Below are 19,474 nucleotides of genomic sequence, written 5' to 3'. Positions count from 1 at the left end.
AACTTGAAATTTAAGAAAAAAACTTGCACTTACAGCGAGCATCAGGGACGTTCAAAGCAGAGTAGTATTGACCAATCACAGCATAGTAGGGTGGGACTGGGCAGAATTCTCTCAAGAAACAGTGATATCGTTTTTGGCTTGTGCTAGATAACTTACATATGGATTTTCTTAGTTCATAATTGAGCTATTTCAGTCAGGACCGAAATGGTACACCAACTGACAGACTGATTTTGCCATCCTAGGGCCACGCCTCTCTCATTGGTAAATTTACAAAAAAGGGGTTAGAAATGACAAACAGTAGAAACAAATAGTAATCTGCTTGTAGCAGAGCACATTTTTCCTCATTTCCTTTCATTTTAAACATCTCAGCACCCGTCAGATTCATCTTCCAACCCCTTGGAGAGCTTCCAACCCGTATTTGGAAACCACTGCCTTGAGCCAATTCCGTCTTTGTTCAGGTCACTTTTCATGCCCTCAGACATCGTCAATCCAATCTATAACTCATTTACACATATATACATGTTCTGTAAACAAATCCTGCGGGTGAACAGAACACATAACACATTCAAATTGTTTCCCACTGGCATAAATCAAACGGCAGACAGGCCCCACGCAGGATTCTTACTAATCTGAGCCAGGTGTCATGTGTATGCAGGCTACATATTTGAGCGTCCTTGTAGAGATAGTATCATTATTTCTCATATCGCCCATATTAATTGGGTCAGCAGCTGCAAAAGACTTGACCAGCACTGTTACTTGGCAACGATAACCCAAGCATATAGAAACATGTAATCTAGGGAAACTGGGAATTACATAATGAGATCAGCAACCTTCAGAAGTGCTCTGATATTAAAGGCTCTCACAAAATGATCCAAACAAAATAGGGTATATAACAAATGTATTAATTTATTGGTAACACAAGGTTCAACAGACATACAGCAGTCTGAGGAGCTTTCCTCTGCTTTGGAGGAACGTAGGGGTCAGTTTTGCAACAGATTTCAATCAAAGTATTAAGAACAATAAACAGGATATCTCCACTTTAAACCCGAACACAAAAACAGTACAAACATATTAAACCTCTTTAAGTCCGCAGAGGGTCTGCCCTTTGGTGAGACACTAATATCTAATGTGTTTACAGAGCTGTAACGTATAAAAGGATAATTACAGAACCAAAAGCCGCAAAACTAATTATGCTAAATAAACTGACCTCTTCACAGAATGGCCTTTGTCAAAAACAAGTGTAGTAGCAAACACCTACACACTCCACAAGTCTCACGAGCACACACTCTTTCACTCACACACACACACACACACACACACACACACTCACACACACACACACACACACACACACACACACACACACACGCACCATGCACTATTAAGTATAAAACATCCTTTTCAGACACAAATGAACATCTTTGCCTCCACAGTGTACAAACACACAGGCAGGGAATTCCTTGAAGAAGTCTGGAGTGCGCCCCTGGAATCATTTTTACAGCGTTTTTTTATAATCAATTAATAACTTCAGACATTTAGAAATGTAATCAACTAAAGAAAAACTGAAAATTTGCAGTTCCCCTTCTTGTGGTTGCTTGAACATGGTTAATTTAAGACAACATGTGAGCAGCAAGTCACCTGGCAGCCGGCCAATCACAGCACCCTCTACTGCTACCCAGGGTTTAATTTTAAGATGTTTTGATGCATGTTATAGAGATATGTTACAGAGATATTTTTAAATTAAATCAATTATGGAAGCATTTGTTGAATAAATGGCGATATTTTAATTATTAGTTTAAAGATAGATTAAAGAAATTGAATAATTACTTGGCAAACATAACGACTTTTTTCATCATTATCATTTTACTTCAGTATATACAGTATAATATTGACCAATTTCAGCAAATATAATGAAGTCAAACAGCTTTCTTAAATCAATCAGTTTATGAATTGATTATAAATTCAACACTGCAAAAGTCTGTAACTATTCCAGTGCGTCATCCCGGGCTACATTACTTTGAGCAAGAACAATAACAAGCATGATAATAACATGATAACAATTCTGTCAGGTCAGGATTGAGGTGTTGGGGAACAAAGGATGTGGATATATTCATAGTGCCCTCATTTTGGTAAATAGTTTTCCAGGATATTATAGTACAGAGTAATGCAAGAGCACATACTATCATTCCACTTTGTCTGTCATGAATATATCTCTTTAAAATTAACATAATATTATTTTATACTGCAACATTTGTTAAAAAATACTGATTTATTAGTCATCTTTGGTGAAACACGTATGCAAAGTGAATGTGACAAATGTGTATGAAACAATACAGTTAATAATGTAGTAATAAATGAGTTAGTACTGAAGTAAATAACTGAAGGGCATATTTTTTTTTGGACCAAAAACTGAATTTGAACTAGTTTGCCAGGTACATAAAAATATGTATGAAGGCAGTCAAACCTTTCAAAGCCAGTGTAAATATAAATGCTGCAGGTTTCAGATGCCTCCTTTTTTTTGCAGTAGGATAAATGTTTTTAAATAAATAATTAATTTTTCATGCATCCACCATGACTGCAAAAAAACTGCTTCTGTAACGTTTAAGGTTTATCGAGACATAAAGAAGCCCTGAGCTTTGGAGCGGAAGCCTCCCTTGCACTTCAATGGCATGTTTATGCCAAGGGCAAAACCACCTTTCTGACGCTGTTGGTATTCAGTCCAGGTGCAGCAGCCACATAAGCAATCATGAGGTGGCTTGTTGGTTTGCTGTTTTGATCTCTGCTGATTGCATTTATTATCTCTGCAACTAATATCAAGTGAGGGGTATGAATAGATCATTGATGGTACGTTGATGTTCATAATTATGTCATCTCGACGAGAATTATACGTTTGAAATTGAGGGAGAGAGATGTCACATGAGGATAAAGTTAAAATGATAAAAGTCTGAGGATCAGATGAGGTAACAATTGCCCGCATGATATGAAAGCGTATATAAGACATTAATACAGCAGACCATAGCTAGGACATCTTTCCATGTGTTGCTTATAGCAGTATAGACTGTCAGAATATGTATCTAAACGTATGAAATATGAAGGCACTAGTGTAGCTGTAACACTGGTGTGATATAATAAAATCCACCTGACCGCAGTGTCTCGACTGTAGAAATACTCCTCTGATATATAGGCACCAATATAGTTTACCATGACAAAATTGAATTATGAAAATGCAAAATCCGAGCAAGCACCTTGGCAATTAAAAGTTTGCATTCTGGTTTAAAAGATGCGATTTGTTATCAGAGTCGGTGCCGTTTTAGAGGCTTTTAAAAATACAGTTTTTACAAAAATAGATTCCAACAAATGCAACTGCAAAAGCCATCAGGATCGGCTCTGTGTTCGCGTGACACTGTCCTCTTCCTGAACCTCAAGTCTGTTGCGTTTTGGTTTTGTTTAAAGAAAAGCAACAACGTAAAGATCTCGATGAACTACTTCTTGAGTTCAAGGTGTCCCGCTGTTAAATAATTTAAAGTTTTCAGAAGTTCAGAAGCTCACGGAGAGAGCTTGTGGACATCAAAAGAGACTGCCGGCTCGTCCTGCTCCGCACTGTCAATCACAATGCTCGGATGCGTCTCTTGGGTTTCCATTGAAATAGTCGAGTTCGTCGAGGGCGTCGCTCCAAGGTGCGGCCCATCCACCGACAGCAGCATGGGCGTTCCCGATCGCTTCAGGGTGTCGCTCATGGTCACGTGCAGCTCCTCTGGCGTCACGCCCATCTCCTTGCTGTACTCCGACGGCGACTTCCTCTTTATCCTCTCGTACGTGTTGTCTTGGTTTTCCGTGAAGGTCTCGCTGTCCTGGAATCGGCCGAACAACCAGATGAAGAACCCGAAGAGGACGAACGCCGCCAGGCTGGGGATGAATGCCAGGCACTTGACGTCCAAGCTGGCGCCGACGTAGCGGCTGTGGAGGAACATGTCCCGCTCGACGTAGGTCGAGTTGGTGTTGGGATCGATGTTGGTGGAACGCCACTCGTAGGTGAGCGTGCTGTGGTTGAAGTTTACGAGTGTTTCTGGCTCCTCCACCGTGTAGATCTTCTCCCCAGGCCCGACGTACTGACCGTACTCGTAGGGCTTGTAGAAGATCTGGTTCTTCCACATGTTGAGGTCCAAAATCAGCACGAGGAAGATGATACCGTAGTTGAACCACTTACCTGTAATGAGACACGGGACTCGTATGAGATTACAGACTTGGTTGAGCGAGGAATAAACATGCACAATGATTGGGCAGATTGATGTATAGCACAAGCCTTCTCCAAACAACATTAAGAGACAGACAGATACGGTCACGTTCATTCATCAGGGATCCCTCTCGCTTTGCATATAGCTCACGCATTATGACAGATAGATCCATTTGCAGGTGCTACTTCCTCGAGTATCTTCTAACAAGATCACTACATTACCATGAGACAGCCATCTCCCCAGGTTGACTGATAGCGGGCAGATGTCTCCCCGGGTATACGTGACACCTCTTTCCCCTCCTCTCCCCGAGATATGCCGTTAATAAGCTTTTAGTTAAACCAATCACGTCGCGCCGGAGCCATTTCCATAATGCTTAATGGATATGCAATGCATTAGGGTTAACAACCTTTCGCGAATCACTGAGCGTTTGAACAGCTTAACATTTAGCACAGGAACATTGGTTTTGCCTTCTCTTTATGGTTGCGAGTCGCCGTGTGCACGCGGCGGAACAAAAAGGAGAGCGCGGAAGGACGGGTTCAAATGGGAAATATAGCCACTCGACGAGATCATTAAGACACAGAGGAGATGTGAAATATGATGAGAGGATGCGTCTCGCACGACGGGGAGGCACCTGCGTGCCACATCAGCGACACATGTATTATAAATGGTCGCTGTGGTTTTAACCATCAAAGTGTTTCCACACAGAGGAGAGTGGAAAACTAGAGCATGAGTGCATGTTTAATATTCACAAATGAGGTAAAAAGGCAAAAGTTAGGTCTCCCTCAGGGACACTTTGGTTTCTTTCTGCTATTTAATCAGTTTATGAATACGGGTGTTCGTTAACCAACTACCGCTGGAGTTCCTTCTCATGGAACAACGAGGCGATCGTGTTTTTTTGTATGCAGCAGCTGTGCCCGTGTCTGCCTGTACCTGTGATATGAATGTGGTACTCCTCCTTGAAGATACTCTTGCAGACAGGGAGCTTGACCTTCACGTGCGTCGTTGACATTCCAGGTAGATTCATATCCAGGTCACCCATGAAGTGAGGGAACTCCCAGTCCTGGAGAAACACAGACAGTCACATGAATTGACTGTGAGAATGTATCCTCAGCTGTAGAGAACCAAACACCTTTAAAATAACCGCGTCACCGTGACAAATGTCAGCCACGTATGGCGCTTTACTGGCTGCTGAACACTTGGCTGAACTTTATCATATTAGCTGATATTAAGTCTCTGCGGAGTCTCTTCACACACTGACTGCAGGTCAAACATGGTGCCTGCTGCTGTAGACTGCAGACTACGCTGTGTGTTTACAGGCTTGTGGAGTGTACTGATGTGCTGAGGGATTTAAACACGTCAAAACACATCAACAGGCACCTCCAACTGACATTTAGGGGCTGCCCATGCCCCGTGGTGTCACTTAGCTCTTTTTGCAAGTGCGCAGTTTTATTTGGTGGTTAGTGGCTTTCGGCGAATAAAGCTGTCGCGGTTCTTGATGAGGTACACATACAAAATGTGAAAGAAATTAAATTAAAGCAATACATTTTTAACATAGTGGCAAGAAAAATATGGAGAGCTTGGCTCCATCCTGGGAAATCTCCAAAACATGCCATATGGGCATATATATATATTGAGAAAAGTCTTCTACTTCTCAAGCTGAATAAACAATTTAAAACAACTGAAATATTTCAGTTGTTTTAAATTGTTTATTCAGATGAGAAGTAGAAGACTTTTCTCAATTTGCATGACAGTAAAAAACAAAGGTATGTACTGTCTTATACCATTTCCCAAAATACTGCCTTTGTACAGCTAAACACAGCTTGTCTGGACTAAATAAGGACTAAAGGCCTTTGCAGACCAAGTCCATTCTTTTTCAGATGCGTTTTTTTTTTTATCCGTCATCTGATAAACAATGAGACAAAATGGAATGGAATAGTCAAGCAGCAAAAGATGATTTTGTGGTCCTCTCACACAAATAAAAGGAAAAAGAAAATGCTGGGTACATCCAACCCTGACAACAGGACAAGAGCAAGGAGAGTTTCAACTGCTGGTAAAGGCTAAAAGCGGCTAAAAGCAAATGCTTATTGTATCGTATTATTATGATGTGAACATTTTAACTCTGATCCGAAATTCCTGTATTTCACCGACTTCCAGATTCAGATTATGAAAAATAATGAATGATTACAGATCTTACATAATTAAAACCCTTCAACTACTTATCCTCAAACAGGCTGCCTGGATTTATGTTGTTGTTTTGGCTGTAAAAGTGTATGAAAATGTGCTGTGAGTAAGTGCTTTTGCCCCTTTTTTCCAGGATTACTTCAGCTTCCAATATCTGGCAGTTATTTGACGTCACTGTATGTTTTGAGTGTGTAATTACAGTTTTAAGAGCAGTTTCACCTCACAAAAAATGAAATGGCATAAACTGTGATTATCTAAAAAATAACTATTTTACATCGGGCCTGATCAAACCTTATAGAGGGCTAAATTTGGACCACAGGCCCCACTTTGGGCAGGCGTGCTCTGAAGGCTTTTGACAGAAAATCTAACCCATTCCCGTTCCAAAAAATTAATGGCAGACAAAAGCTTCTGAGTCAGTAAACAAGACTGACACAACATGAGGTTGTATTTACTTTTACATGTGCTGCAATTTCGGTCTCTTTGTAACATCTGGAGAAGACTACAACAAAAACAAAAAAAATCTGCGATAAATTGCTTTATCTGACTGTTAAAAATACACACTATAGATTTCTCCTTGCAGCCATTAGAGGTGCAAATATACAGTCTTTGTATTCAATAATGTCTTCATGTCATGCACCCATCAGTAGTTACTTGGTTACTGGGTCATTTCAGTTTTTCCTCACAGTCGAAAATCTCAACAACGCAGGAAAAAATGTGAGTTTATTCAATCATTTAGTCCATAATAGAAATGGATCGCAGTTATTTAACCTTCCTTTGCCTGAGTGACCGCGTGGCAGACAAAAGTGTGGAGTGATAGCGAGGTTTGCAGGGAACCGATGAAAACATTGACGGTTTCATTATTCTACATTCATTACATTGTGCAGTCAACATTTACTTCATAATGGCACGATGAAGCAGAAAACATGTCTGTTGCCAGTTTAACATTATGACAGCAGGTAATTAGAATGGCAAAGACAAATTAAACTACTGAAAGTCGCACACAGAGATGGATGGCAGAGAAAATTGAAGTGTTTTTAAAAACGTGTCTTTGGACTTAATCATCTCGCAAATTAGCATTCGCCATCTCTATTACAAAAAGAAGAAGAAAAATAAAATAAAACAAGCCACACATAATTTCACAATGTTTTCATTTTTAGATTGCATTTCCCCCTCGGTTCCTGTAATTTGCAGAGACCCCCTTGCTGCACCGCATTACCACATGTCTGCATTCACTTTATCCTCATGTGATCCAGAGTCCCCCATGCCAATATCTATGAACAGCCTAACAGCTTGGTGATGGCCCCCTGGATATTAATTAAGTCCTGCGCTCCTCTTCCGTAGCTGCGGTATCTGTTGCTATAGCACTAACAGGCATGGCATTTAAGTCATGCTCCCTCCCTGCCACAAAATAATGAGTCTCTACCACATAAAAGGAGTAAACAGGCAGGGTGCATCAGCATATCATCCACATATGTAAATGTATACAGTATGTGCATATACACAGAGGACATAGATCTCTAACGTTCAGCTGGGATGTGCATAGGAACAGCACAATTATACAAAAAGTATGAAAAAAACCCCACAAAAACTCAGCTAGAAGGCAAATCCAGACAGGTCATTCATTGGGGCATTAATTAGTTTGAGAACAACAACAGCCATCTTTTCTCATGGAGGTAAGCGATTAACCGTGACACCCTTGGCTGGAGGTGAATGAAGCTGTTGGGAGGGCGGTGGCGGATGAATCTTTATTGACTGGTGGAACGTAGCGACGGCTGCCAAGAGTTTGGGCCATGTAACGGCTTACTCCACTCATAAATTACCGTAGTAAACGCACTTGCTGTACACTATGCAGAAAATGAGAAGGACTCGTCGTAAACAAATCCATGCGAGATGGGAATGATATACTGCCGAGTTAAAAGGAGAGAGGGGAGTCACGGGTCCGGAGAGTCCGGCTAGGGGGTGTTTAACGGAGATGTCAAAATAGGGATTGTGGCCTTCGTGTCAAATCAGGACTGAGGCTTTTTTTTGTTTTGTTTAAGGCGGCTAAAAAAAGCCTGGCCTCAGCAAAACGTCTATGTGCATCTATGTGAGGGAATGTTCGCGCACTGTAGGCTAAGCTGCTTCTATATATCTGCATAATTACAATAATCAGGCAAATGAATGAGAAAAACAACACAGTGTGAAGTAATTACTGGCCAAGAGCAGCCAAGAGTCGTCCCCTAAATAATGAATCGTTTCAATAAATAAGTCTATGAATCACTTTTAGTGGTACGGTTGTTTTAATACAGATTACCCTGAGAATTATAAGGGTGTCCTTGCCAGGTTTCTGTGCTGCGGTGTGTTTGTAGCACCGGAGAATGCTCTTCCGTGCAATTGAGCTCTTAGTAATTAGCATAATCAACAGAGCCGAAAACGTATATTTAGGAGATACCCAATATTAGTCTTGCAACGTGTCCGCTAATTTCCACCAACAGGGCCCGGTGAAATATGTTCATTAAGCATTTGGAGGGAGCCGTGTTGAATTAGGCTTGCAGTCAAACCACATATATGATTGGCCCGCAGCTCTGGCTCCTGGCTAGTGGCGTATAATAAAAGAAAAAAAAAAGAAAAAGAGGACGCCTTCTCCCACTCTCCTTCTCCTCACCACACTACTGTGGTTTTTTTAGCCCAGACAAACACATTTGCATATTCATGAGCCACTGACACAGGCTTTATTGATGTACACTCTCCTGTGGGACGGAGGACATTGGGTGGGGGAAAAAAAACAAAAAAAAAAAAACTCCAATCTTGTGAGTCATCATTAAAGAAAATAAACTAGGCTCACAGGGGAGTAAGGGAGGAAAAGGCTGAGTTCATGGCTGAGGTCTGGGATAGAGGGATGGAGGGAATGAGAAAAAGAGATGAAGTAAAGGAGTAAACAACAGTTTGTATATCTATATATTTGTGGGTTTGTGTGCATGCGCTCGTGTCCACGCCAACTGAGAGTGATCAAACACCTCTCTCGCTGCTCTGTGCCGCAGTGTCCCATTGATGAATAGAGAGGGAGGAGAGGGAAGGGAGGAGGGGGGTTTGTTGGAAAGATGGCTAGCAGAGTAAGCCAAGAGACGTCCCAGCTCCCTCTTTTTTTCTTTCGTTTTTTTTTTTTTTTTTTAAATTGGCCACAGGGGAGCAGTCTACCTGCATGACAATGAGAAGGTCGAAGACCAAAATGAAGGAGGCCAGGAAGGCTCTGGAGACCTCGTCGCTGGGCAGGAAGCCTCGGTTCAGGTTGTCCCAGCTGATCCAGTCAGTGCTGATGACCAAAACCACGACTGACGTCAGTGATATGAGCACTGTCCTGCAGGAGGAGAGGAGAGGAGAGGAGAGAAGAGGTGGAAAATAAAGGAGGGAGATATTAGAAATTAGAGAAGAGTAAAGGAGGAAGAGGATAGAAGGAAAAGGAAGGAAAAAGAAAGGAAGGAAGGAAGGAAGGAGGAGATAATATCAGTAGGGAAGAAAAAAGGAGGAATGGAGAGGACAAGAGAGCAAAAGAGAAAAATGAAAGAGTCAAGCAGTGGGGAGGAGAGGTTTAAAGGAAGGAAGTAAAAGAGATGAGAGGAACAACAGAGATGGGAGAGGGAGGAAGGAATGGAAGGAAGGAAAAGGAGGGAGATGAGTGACAGGAAGGGGCCATGGAAAGACAGGGAAAGAGATAAGATGGCAGGAAAAGGATGTAAGAATAGGAAAAAAGGAAAAGGGAGATGATAGGAGAAAAATAAAAGAAGCAGAAGGGAGGAGAAGAAAGGGCAATGATAAAGAAGACAGAGAAGAGAGGATGGGAAGGAAAGAGAAAGGAGACGACGGAAAAATGATAAAAAAGGAAGCAGAGGGGAAGGGAAGGAGGAAAGGAAAGAAGAGAAAGAGGAGAGACGAAAGCAGAGGAAGGGATAGAAAAGGAGCAAAGAGAAGGGAAAAGAAAGGAGAGAAGAAAAATCTTTATGACACACACTTAAAAAGACCTTGAAAAAAAAAGTTTGAATGCAATTTAAATGTTTCAACCAAGATGAAGGACACAGTTAATATTGTAAATGTTGGAAGACAAATGGCTCCACTTTCTCACCTTCGTTAAACGTAAGAAAAGATGAGTCAAGTACTGTTCGGTTTCTCTTTTTCGTTCAGTCAATAGTGTATTGAACAACAATTTTACCTGCATTTGAAAAATGGCAGCGGGTAAAGCTTCCAGGAAGATGAATGTGCATGGAGGGAAAAACTGTCTGTTTGTTTGTGGGTGCAGAGACAATGCAATCCATCCCCTGCTGCATACACATTTCCATGCATTTCCATATTTAACACGAGCCAAAATATTTCATTTACCTGCACGCAGTGATTGCTGTGTTTCTTTTCTGCGCTCTTTCACACTCTCTGAATTGTGTTTACGTCACGTTGCTGTGAATTCTGCGCTCGCTGTTTACTGTAAAAAGAAAACGTCTCAGCCTTCTGAAGAGAGGCACAGTGACAAAGGCTAGCATTATTCTCCTCTGTCTATTTTGTCTCAATGTCACCCAGTGATTGCTGTGTCGTTGTGTGCATTCTCACACCACACATCGGCTGGCTGCATTGCAGATAGTGAATGCCAGCTCACATCCCATTTCGACTGTTAGGGAGATACAATTTGAGGGTTTCTATTATTCCACCGTGGCATTCTCTTTCCTCCGCATTACCGACTTTTGGCACCGTCCTTCACAATTTGCCACGACCCTTCAGCGCGTATTGACTGAATGTATCCAGCAACACATTTATCAATCATATTTCAAGCTCTGAATTTCAAACGATGGCTTGTCAAACCCGGCATCGATTGTGACAGTGCGAGTCGGGGCATCCATCAATAGAATGAAGGGCTGCAGAAAAAGTCACAGAACAATTTGTCCGCCTGCATTCTAATCGCAGGTGAATCAATTTTGCAAAAAGGAAAATGTTGAAACTGTCTTTGAAGTTTGCCTCAGGCTCTCGTGTGCACATGTCAAACAGACGTCCAATTGTTTCAACCGCGTCCTCCTCATCACGTGTCCTTCGCTTCTTGCCATGACCCTCAAATGAACCGCCACATGTCGCATTTGACTGACAGCGCTGAGCCAGATTGGTGAATGAACTCTGCGGGGACCGTGCGCGGGTGGTGTAACGCGTCTAAACAGGGACGGTTCTACTTGGCCATCGAGTAATGGGCGTATCAGACATGGTTTGCAGCATTTGTTTAGCAGTTATTTAAAGGTCAGAGCATGTGGCGCGAGAATTAGAGGCAGGGCCGTGGTTTGCCCCGCAACCTTGCTGTGTCCATTGATTTTCACCCTGTTCTTCTAATTAAAGGTGCTGACACTGAGTGAGGGAAGATTAACACAGTTATTGACTGCATGTAACCCTGCAATGGGTGGGAGAGACCACATATGCATGCGCACACACACACACACACACACACACACACACACACACACACACACACACACACACACACACACACACACACACGCACACACACGCACACACACACACACACATCTCAACAGCCTTGTAGGAATAGATAATGCATTTAGTCTGCTAGTAGATAAAGACACTGGTATCAAATCTTAACGTGCAGTCACAGATACACAGTTTATCTTAGGGGGAAGAAGACAATATACCAGAAGAGAACGATCCTGTTGTTGCCTTGTTTCCAGAACCTTCTGGCGGCTATGCCCCAGTCTGGGTAGTGTTGGTCCTGCAGCATCATATCTGTCACCTGCAGAGAGAAGAGTGGATATAAAACTGCTTCATCACTCATGAAGAGTCAATGAAAATGAGGTTTAGACTAAAAATAGGGGCTAAAGACTTGCCTGGCTGTGTCCAAAAGTAAGAAAATATGCCTTTCAGCACATGTAAGGCTCATTAACTAACAGGTCGCATTTCTTTTGTATGATCTGTGCAAAAACCTAAGTTGTGGTTGATGTTAGACTATCTTTTGCCCAGGTAAAGAAACTGCCTGGAAGTCTTTTGCTTTTGTACAAACAGGATGAAACATATTCAATTGGTGCGATTCAGAGGATAAACTTTTGCCTGGGAATCTCTTAGTCTTGGTGCTAAGCTAAGCTAAAGCTTTAGTCCTTCTTATCTAATTCTGGGCAAAAACGACCTGCACAAATGACAAAGGATATTTCCTTGAATATTACTTTGAGGGAAATAATAGAGCTACTGCATATATTGCTATAGCAAGATATTTTTAAGCTATATTACAATATATCTCGATATTTTGAAATCTTCTAAAAAGCACCATGAAAATCTAGACGACAACATCAAACATCATAATATCTTTGACTGAATACCCCAATGATGATTATCAGACTATATTATAGTGATGACTATTGGTACTTTCACAAACTGTTTAACAACACATTATTTTTGATAAATAATCATCAATAATGTGGATATAATGATTAAGTTGGTATCAAGTATCAGAACAAATAGAAAATGATATCACTTGACTGTAATGCAGCATTCAAAAACAGGAAAAGACAACATGCCACATTGCAACATAGCAATATTAGAAATTTAAGACAATATGCTATCTCATATCATAGATGCTGATCGCTCAGCCCTTAATTCTGACAATATTGCGCTTAGAATTTGGAGTGAAGACCCTTTTCTGTCTCAACATGACAATGTGTCTGTTGCACAAAGTGAGGTACAAAAAGAAATAGTTTAGCCAGTTTGGTGTGGAGGAGCTAAATTGGCCTGTCTTGACCTCAACCCCATTCCAAAAACCTTTAGGATGTACCGGAGTGTCGGCTGTAAGCCGGGGCTTATCGCCCAACATCATTGCACGACCTCTCTAATGCTCTATAGACCATATGTGAGCAAAGGTTCGGGAGAAATCCTGCAGGAAGCTGTTATGGTAGCAGATCAACGCCCAAGTTACATGTTCAACAATCACATATGGGTGAAAGGTTTTGGATGTGAATCAGCAAAGAAGCAACAATCCACCTTGAGGTCCATCGATACATTTTGATTTGTCATCATACATATGCTCCATAATGCTAAATGGCTACAGACGTGACTAGTGTGACAAAGTGCTAATTCACATTGAAATATTAATGAACTGTTATTGGGTAAAACTCCAGCTGCAATTTAATATTATTGATTCTGAGCTAACCATTGAGATGCCTTCAATAAATGCTGGCTTGTTTCATTATTAATGTTGTGGTTGTACCCGTCCTTCCCCTGCCAGCATGAGATGGTGATAATGTGTTCACAGTGTCACCCTTAATGCCATTAAAACTAATCAAACGGTAGATTTTCTCACACGGATGCGGAGCTGTATCAGAGAGTGGTTTTATTTCCCCGAGTATAAGAAAATCCCCACTATATTCTTTGTGTGGAGCCGCTGCAGAGCCAAGGTCAATTTGTCAATAAAGCGCCTCACTGCAGATACTGTAGCTCGCGTTGGTTGGAGGACTTTGAGTCCGGCAGTCTGTGAGATGTTTCTGGCATTGCAGCATTGCAAAAAAGACGCGTCCTGTTCATGCATCAAGCAAAGACGCACTGTTAATCTGCCACGCGGAGGAGACACAGAGGTCATCTTCAAAGTGCCTTGTTGAATTAATCCAATGTAAAAAAAAACCTTGTGGGTAATTTCTAGAATCAGCACTTTGCCTTGGCCTAACTTTCTCACCCTCTCCCTGATTCACCTTCTCACTCGCCGCTTACCCTCGCCTCCCATCCGGCCCAGACTTCTTACATTTCCCTTTCCCCTTCACCTCTGTTTCTTGCTCCCTACCTCCCTCCATCCCCTCCTCCTCCTCCTCCTCCCGCCCCTTCTCCTGCCTCTCCTTCCACCCGCTCTCTCTTTCTCTGCAGTATGTACTGTAGAATACTAATGTGACCGGTGAGGGAGCTTGTCAAGTTGTCTCAGCTGTGTGCATGCCGGTGTCAGCGCCCCACTCCTCCCACCGCAGGTAGTCCACTCCCGCTGGAGCTCTCCTCCTCACTTTATGTTGACAAATGAACAGGGGAAGGTTTCTCCTCCAGTATACTCTGTCCCTCCCTGCGCATTCATTGTTTCCTCTGACCCTTCTTGGATCAAACTGCATGTTACTCTTAGGGTTTTCGTAGCAGACTGGACTGGATCTGCACAAAGGGCTTTGGGTGTAAGGATAATAACAGCCTCTTGGTTCAGGACACACCTGACCTAGAAATTAGTTGCGTTTGTGAGGAGAACGGCTACTCTGTGTATCTTCTATAGATTTTAATCTGCTTAAATGAAGACTTGTTATCCAAAAAGTGGCCTCATGTGATACCCGGTTAAAATGCTTTTTATGCACAGGAAATGAGAACTGCATGAATAAATTGTTATTGTTCCTGTATGTTTACCACCAAGGGGCAAAGAATATGCATTTTGGCCTGAATGCCATTGTTGCTAATTAGCTAATTCAAAAGGATGTATCCACTGGTCTTTGGCCCCAAAACGTAATCTCTAATTTATCGTCTCCAGCCTGGCTCTGTATTATCAGACCTAAGCCTAACTTTCCTCGGCATAACGCTAAGTTCACATTAAGCTGAATGCTAAAATACCCAGAAGTGTAAGTACATTTAGCTAGCTACGGTTAGTTATTGGCTAAAGTAACTATATGTGTTACTGTATTTTAACTCGCTGACATTTTGCATGAAACATTTTTTCGTTAGGGGATGTTAAAGGTGCAATACATAAGAACTGGTCATCTTGAATTCATACTCCCTACAAATAGGAGCGGCATGTCACCACAGTTACTGCAACCTGCAGCTAACTCTGTTCGTTTAAACATCCGTGACTGTAGCTACTGTTAGCTTGTTAGCTCAGTTAGCCATGCAGCTAGCCGGACTATCAGGGGAGCTTTTGACGACTGGGAGAAAGTGTGGTTTCAAACCCGGGATTAGCTGGTTAGCATGTTAACTGCAAAATATGGACGTCTTTGACGTAGCGTCAAAACTTTTATTTCTTCACAATCTGCTGAAAATGTTTTGAAATCACTTTCTTACATATAGCACCTTTAACATGCTTACATTTACCTCAGGCTGGGTATTGAACCTCAATACTCTTTTGTCAGGGCCAGCTAGGAACATATATCTGCTCACACTCCTAATCTTACTAAAATATTTTTCTATCATTCTTTTATTTGCTGATTAAAGTCATATTTTGCCCATTTCAAACTGCAGTTTAGGCTATAAACTGAGTTAATTTAGCATGCTATTTTTTAAACAAAACAAACACTTTACTCAAATACAGCTGCTGGACTTTTGTCCTGTTGGCACTGGATGACAAAATCAATGGATTCATCTTCTGGAGACGGTGAGTATCGGCATGTCAGTGAACCAAGCCGCAAATATGCCTAAAACGGTTGGATAAAAATGTAAGTGTTTGACTTCAGTGAAAAATGTAATCTTTCCTTTCATAAAGTAAGCGCAGACTTATCTAAAGTTAAGGATACATAAGCATTGCATTCTCACCATCCAAGCAGTGACAAAGTCTCCCATCCACGTTCCCACAGCAGCAATCTTCATGAAGCTCTCATTCCTGATGCCCATGTACTCTGTCACCATGTGAGGCCTGCAAGGAAAGAACACCAGTTTGAGGAGGACATAAAAAATGTAGTATATGTTATGAGGGCAGTAAAGACCGGTGGAAAAAGTAAGGCGGGAAGACGACTCACAAATGGAACCGACGGAGGGAGAGTCGGTGCAGGGTGAAAGAGAAAATGGCCAGTGACGTTAAGTATCATGATGCTAGCTGTCAGAGTCAATCAATATCAATCTAATTCTGGGAAAACAATGAGCGATGGCTCTACCTTCCATGAAGCCCCGAGGATTGTAAACAATTTACGCCAGCGCAGAGGAATTTATGCAGCACCACCACTGGCATTCAGTCCTGTGGCGTTTGGCAAATTATCCATTTGTTTGGCAAATTTGTCTTGTGTCTAGTTGGTTTCAAATCAACACGGCCGTCCCAGTGAGATCGCCCCATTTAACGCGCTCGATCTGAGCGAGCTCAGTTAATATCAGCTGCAGCAGCACGGAGGCAAAACATTGGCTAGGCCATGACACGCCATTAGAGAAACAATCTTGCATGCAATAGTATCTGATAAGAAATGACATGCGTTCTTTGGAGTTCTAGTTACGCCTTCATCTCTTTACAGTAACTGAAGATGAGAAGCTTTTGTTCAGCACCGCAAAAACCCACCCGCCCACCCAACACACACAAACCACATCAGTGTTTTCTCCAGGTAATGGCACAGGGAGGGAGGAAAAGTGGGTCAGTCGCCTCCTATATGGGACTTGTGCCGGGAAGAGAGGAGGAGAACAGAGGGGAGCGAGGGGGCCTGTTTGATCTCCTGGCAGCCAGTGTCTTAGACGCTGAGTGGAGCAGGTGGGCGCCCATCACCTCCCCCCCTGGAGCCCCCTCTCACCCCCCCACAGGTCACACTCATGAATATAATAGATGGCGATGGATAGGGCTCTGGCTGTGCTTTCAAGGGGTCGTATTTGAAGTCAATGGCTCCATTCGTCTTTGTTTTCCCCCGGTCATTTTCTGGCCACGAGCAAACACCAGTAAAAATGTTTTTCTATTGCGCAGAGTGCTCTGGAAAATCTGGCCTACAACCTTCCCTTTTTCTTATATATGCATATTCCCTTTCTGCTTGATCTTTAATCTCCATTTCATGTTTTAAATGAATGCACTTAAGAGTTCTATCTAATTTCGTAAATGAGTCGTGGTCAAACAAGTCTAAACAATTTGTTAGAAAGCAGTGGGTAATCCTTTTAGGCTATTAGCTAAGGTAGCAAGTTTAATAGGTGTTCAATTTTAATTAATGCTAATTGCTCGTGCCTTTTCACATCATGCATAGATGTCTAGATCTGAAAAGCTTAATGAACTCTCATAGCCATTTGAGTGCGATGAGTAATCGCGGCAAACCAGTGACCCAAAAAGCCAACCGGCTTCAACTACATGTTCACTGCAATTGTGTGAGAAATATCCTTCCCTGGAAGGAAACATTATAAATCACGTGTCATCAATGTAGCATGCATTCAACAGATTTGACAGGGTTTTATTGACGAAAATGTGCACTAGCGCAGGTGACGTATTGCCTCGCTCAAGCCCTGCAAATAAAACAGCCTTGATTGGAATGGCGATTTATATCTGCATTAAGTCAGTTAGACATTCAGAGGTTTGGCACAGCTCCAGTTACCAAGGAGATCCCATTGGGAGTCATTTACCCACAGCAAAACTCTGATCGATACTTCTGGAAATGCTGTCTGGCACCACATGCTAGCCTTTAAATCTAAAAACACTACCCTGCCGCCAACCCCTGCCCCTCTCACATATTTAATTGAGCAAATGTTACCCCTGTGCTGAAAGAGAGGCTTTTTTTTTCCTTCTTTTTTTTTTTTTTTTTGCAGGGCACCTATGATGAGTTTGGGGACTCTTTGCACTGCATGATCAGAGCCAGAACTCTCTGACTTATTCATGCTGACTGAAAATTTAATGGCCTTTAGAGCCGGATGACCTAATGAGAGAATTCAGTGTAGTGGAACATCAGTACAGTAGCACCATGAATAATCAACCCCAAAATGGCTCCCATGGCTTAATCGCAGAGCCAGTGGCAGTGTCGGTGCCAGCAAGGCCGGCTCAGCCAGCTCTGACCCTCTGTGGAATGTTATCAGGTTTCCCACACTTGTTCAGACATAATATTCAAGGACATTTCAATGCCTTTCAAAGTCTTGTTCCATTGCATGCAAGAAATTACAATTTTGCGCTACAGAGGGTAAAGAGTTACACAGTTAGGAGTTTGGACGTTGCTCCTGTTTGACATTAAGCAGTGAAAAAGGCTTTTTAACTGTTGCATTAAAGCAGCAAGATCACTGCTATTTTACTTTTTTCTTTGTTGCTAAGAATCATAGTGATTTAGTTTGTGTGATGCTATAAATTGTAGTTGATACTGTGGTATTTGTCTGGTATTGTATTTCTTATGAGGCTTGAGTTTCTGATGGAGCTCCTCTTTGTTCTGCTATCGCTGCTCCAGTTCACATCACAATTCATCGATCTATCGCTGCAGTCAAAGTGAACTTTTGATTTTTTTAAACATAAAATGGATCATTCACTGTGCATTAGAATGTTTCTTGATAATGCTGTATAGATACCATTTAGTTAATTAGATAAAGACGCCTAATTACAATTTCCTCCAAGGTGATGTCTTGAAATTATACTGACCAACAGTCTAAAACCAAAAGATATAAAGTTCAGGGATGCAACCATAGACCATTTTATAATCATTTTTGGTGGAGGAAAAAAAAGGTTAAATTCCATATAATATTAGCTGCAAATCTCCACATTTAGGAAGCTGTAACCAGTGTTTGTTTGGCCCTCTTACTTAAAGGGTAACTAAAAACATTTGCCTACTATCAAAGTAATCGCCATTAAAATTCCTGCCGAAAAACGAATCAATTAACTAACTAATTGTTCCAGCTCCAATTCAATTAACACTATTACTAAAACAGGGAAAAGCTAAAAAAAAAAAAAAAAAATCCTTGTTATCAAAATTGTCAGCGTGTCATTAAGTCGATAGTCTGGTGTATCGTTTAATTGAAAGATGTGATCGTGTCATGGTCTTATTTTACAACATAATTAATGATTTCATGCACATTTGTAGTAATCAAAAAACTATATAATTACTTACTGATTGTAAATGACTGATTTGTGTTAAACACCTGGCAAGGGTTTCATCTTTTATAATGCCCCATAGTGGCACATGGTTCATTGTATTAAAGATCAGTTTGATGTGGCTTTGCATACATTTGCCTTATCATGACATTTCAAAGCTCATTAAAAATTGAAACAATGATTTCAGTCTCATCCCCCAGTGCTAGATAAATGTGTTAATACAAAAATGAGGCAGATTTCTCCTTCACATGTTCAAGTACTGTGTGTAAATAAAGCCATGCAGTTTCATTATTAAAGAGGAGTCTTTGTAACGGAGTGATTGACCCCTGCAAAGACGTTTTTAAATACATCCTTACTTATA

General features: G+C 41.6%; 1 protein-coding gene across 2 annotated transcripts in view; it reads right to left on the bottom strand.

The window, feature by feature from the left end:
- Nucleotides 1-881: 881 nt before the first annotated feature.
- Nucleotides 882-19,474, bottom strand: part of tmem117 (transmembrane protein 117) — a 49,007-nt gene continuing 30,414 nt past the window's right edge. The window contains exons 4-8 of one of the 2 annotated variants that reach the window (XM_030426874.1): nt 15,906-16,005; nt 12,071-12,168; nt 9,594-9,753; nt 5,166-5,295; nt 882-4,207 (exon numbers count right to left, since the gene is read on the bottom strand). In XM_030426874.1, the coding sequence (XP_030282734.1) occupies nt 3,546-4,207; nt 5,166-5,295; nt 9,594-9,753; nt 12,071-12,168; nt 15,906-16,005 (1,150 nt within the window). In that variant the 3' untranslated portion in view covers nt 882-3,545. The remainder of the gene's footprint in view (nt 4,208-5,165; nt 5,296-9,593; nt 9,754-12,070; nt 12,169-15,905; nt 16,006-19,474) is intronic. The other variant, XM_030426875.1, reaches the window with a different exon arrangement.

Source organism: Sparus aurata, chromosome 8 (genome assembly GCF_900880675.1).
Source record: "Sparus aurata chromosome 8, fSpaAur1.1, whole genome shotgun sequence".
NCBI classification, from domain to species: Eukaryota; Metazoa; Chordata; class Actinopteri; order Spariformes; family Sparidae; genus Sparus; species Sparus aurata.
Note: the sequence above shows the minus strand (reverse complement) of the source record. Positions and strands in the feature narration are given on the sequence as shown.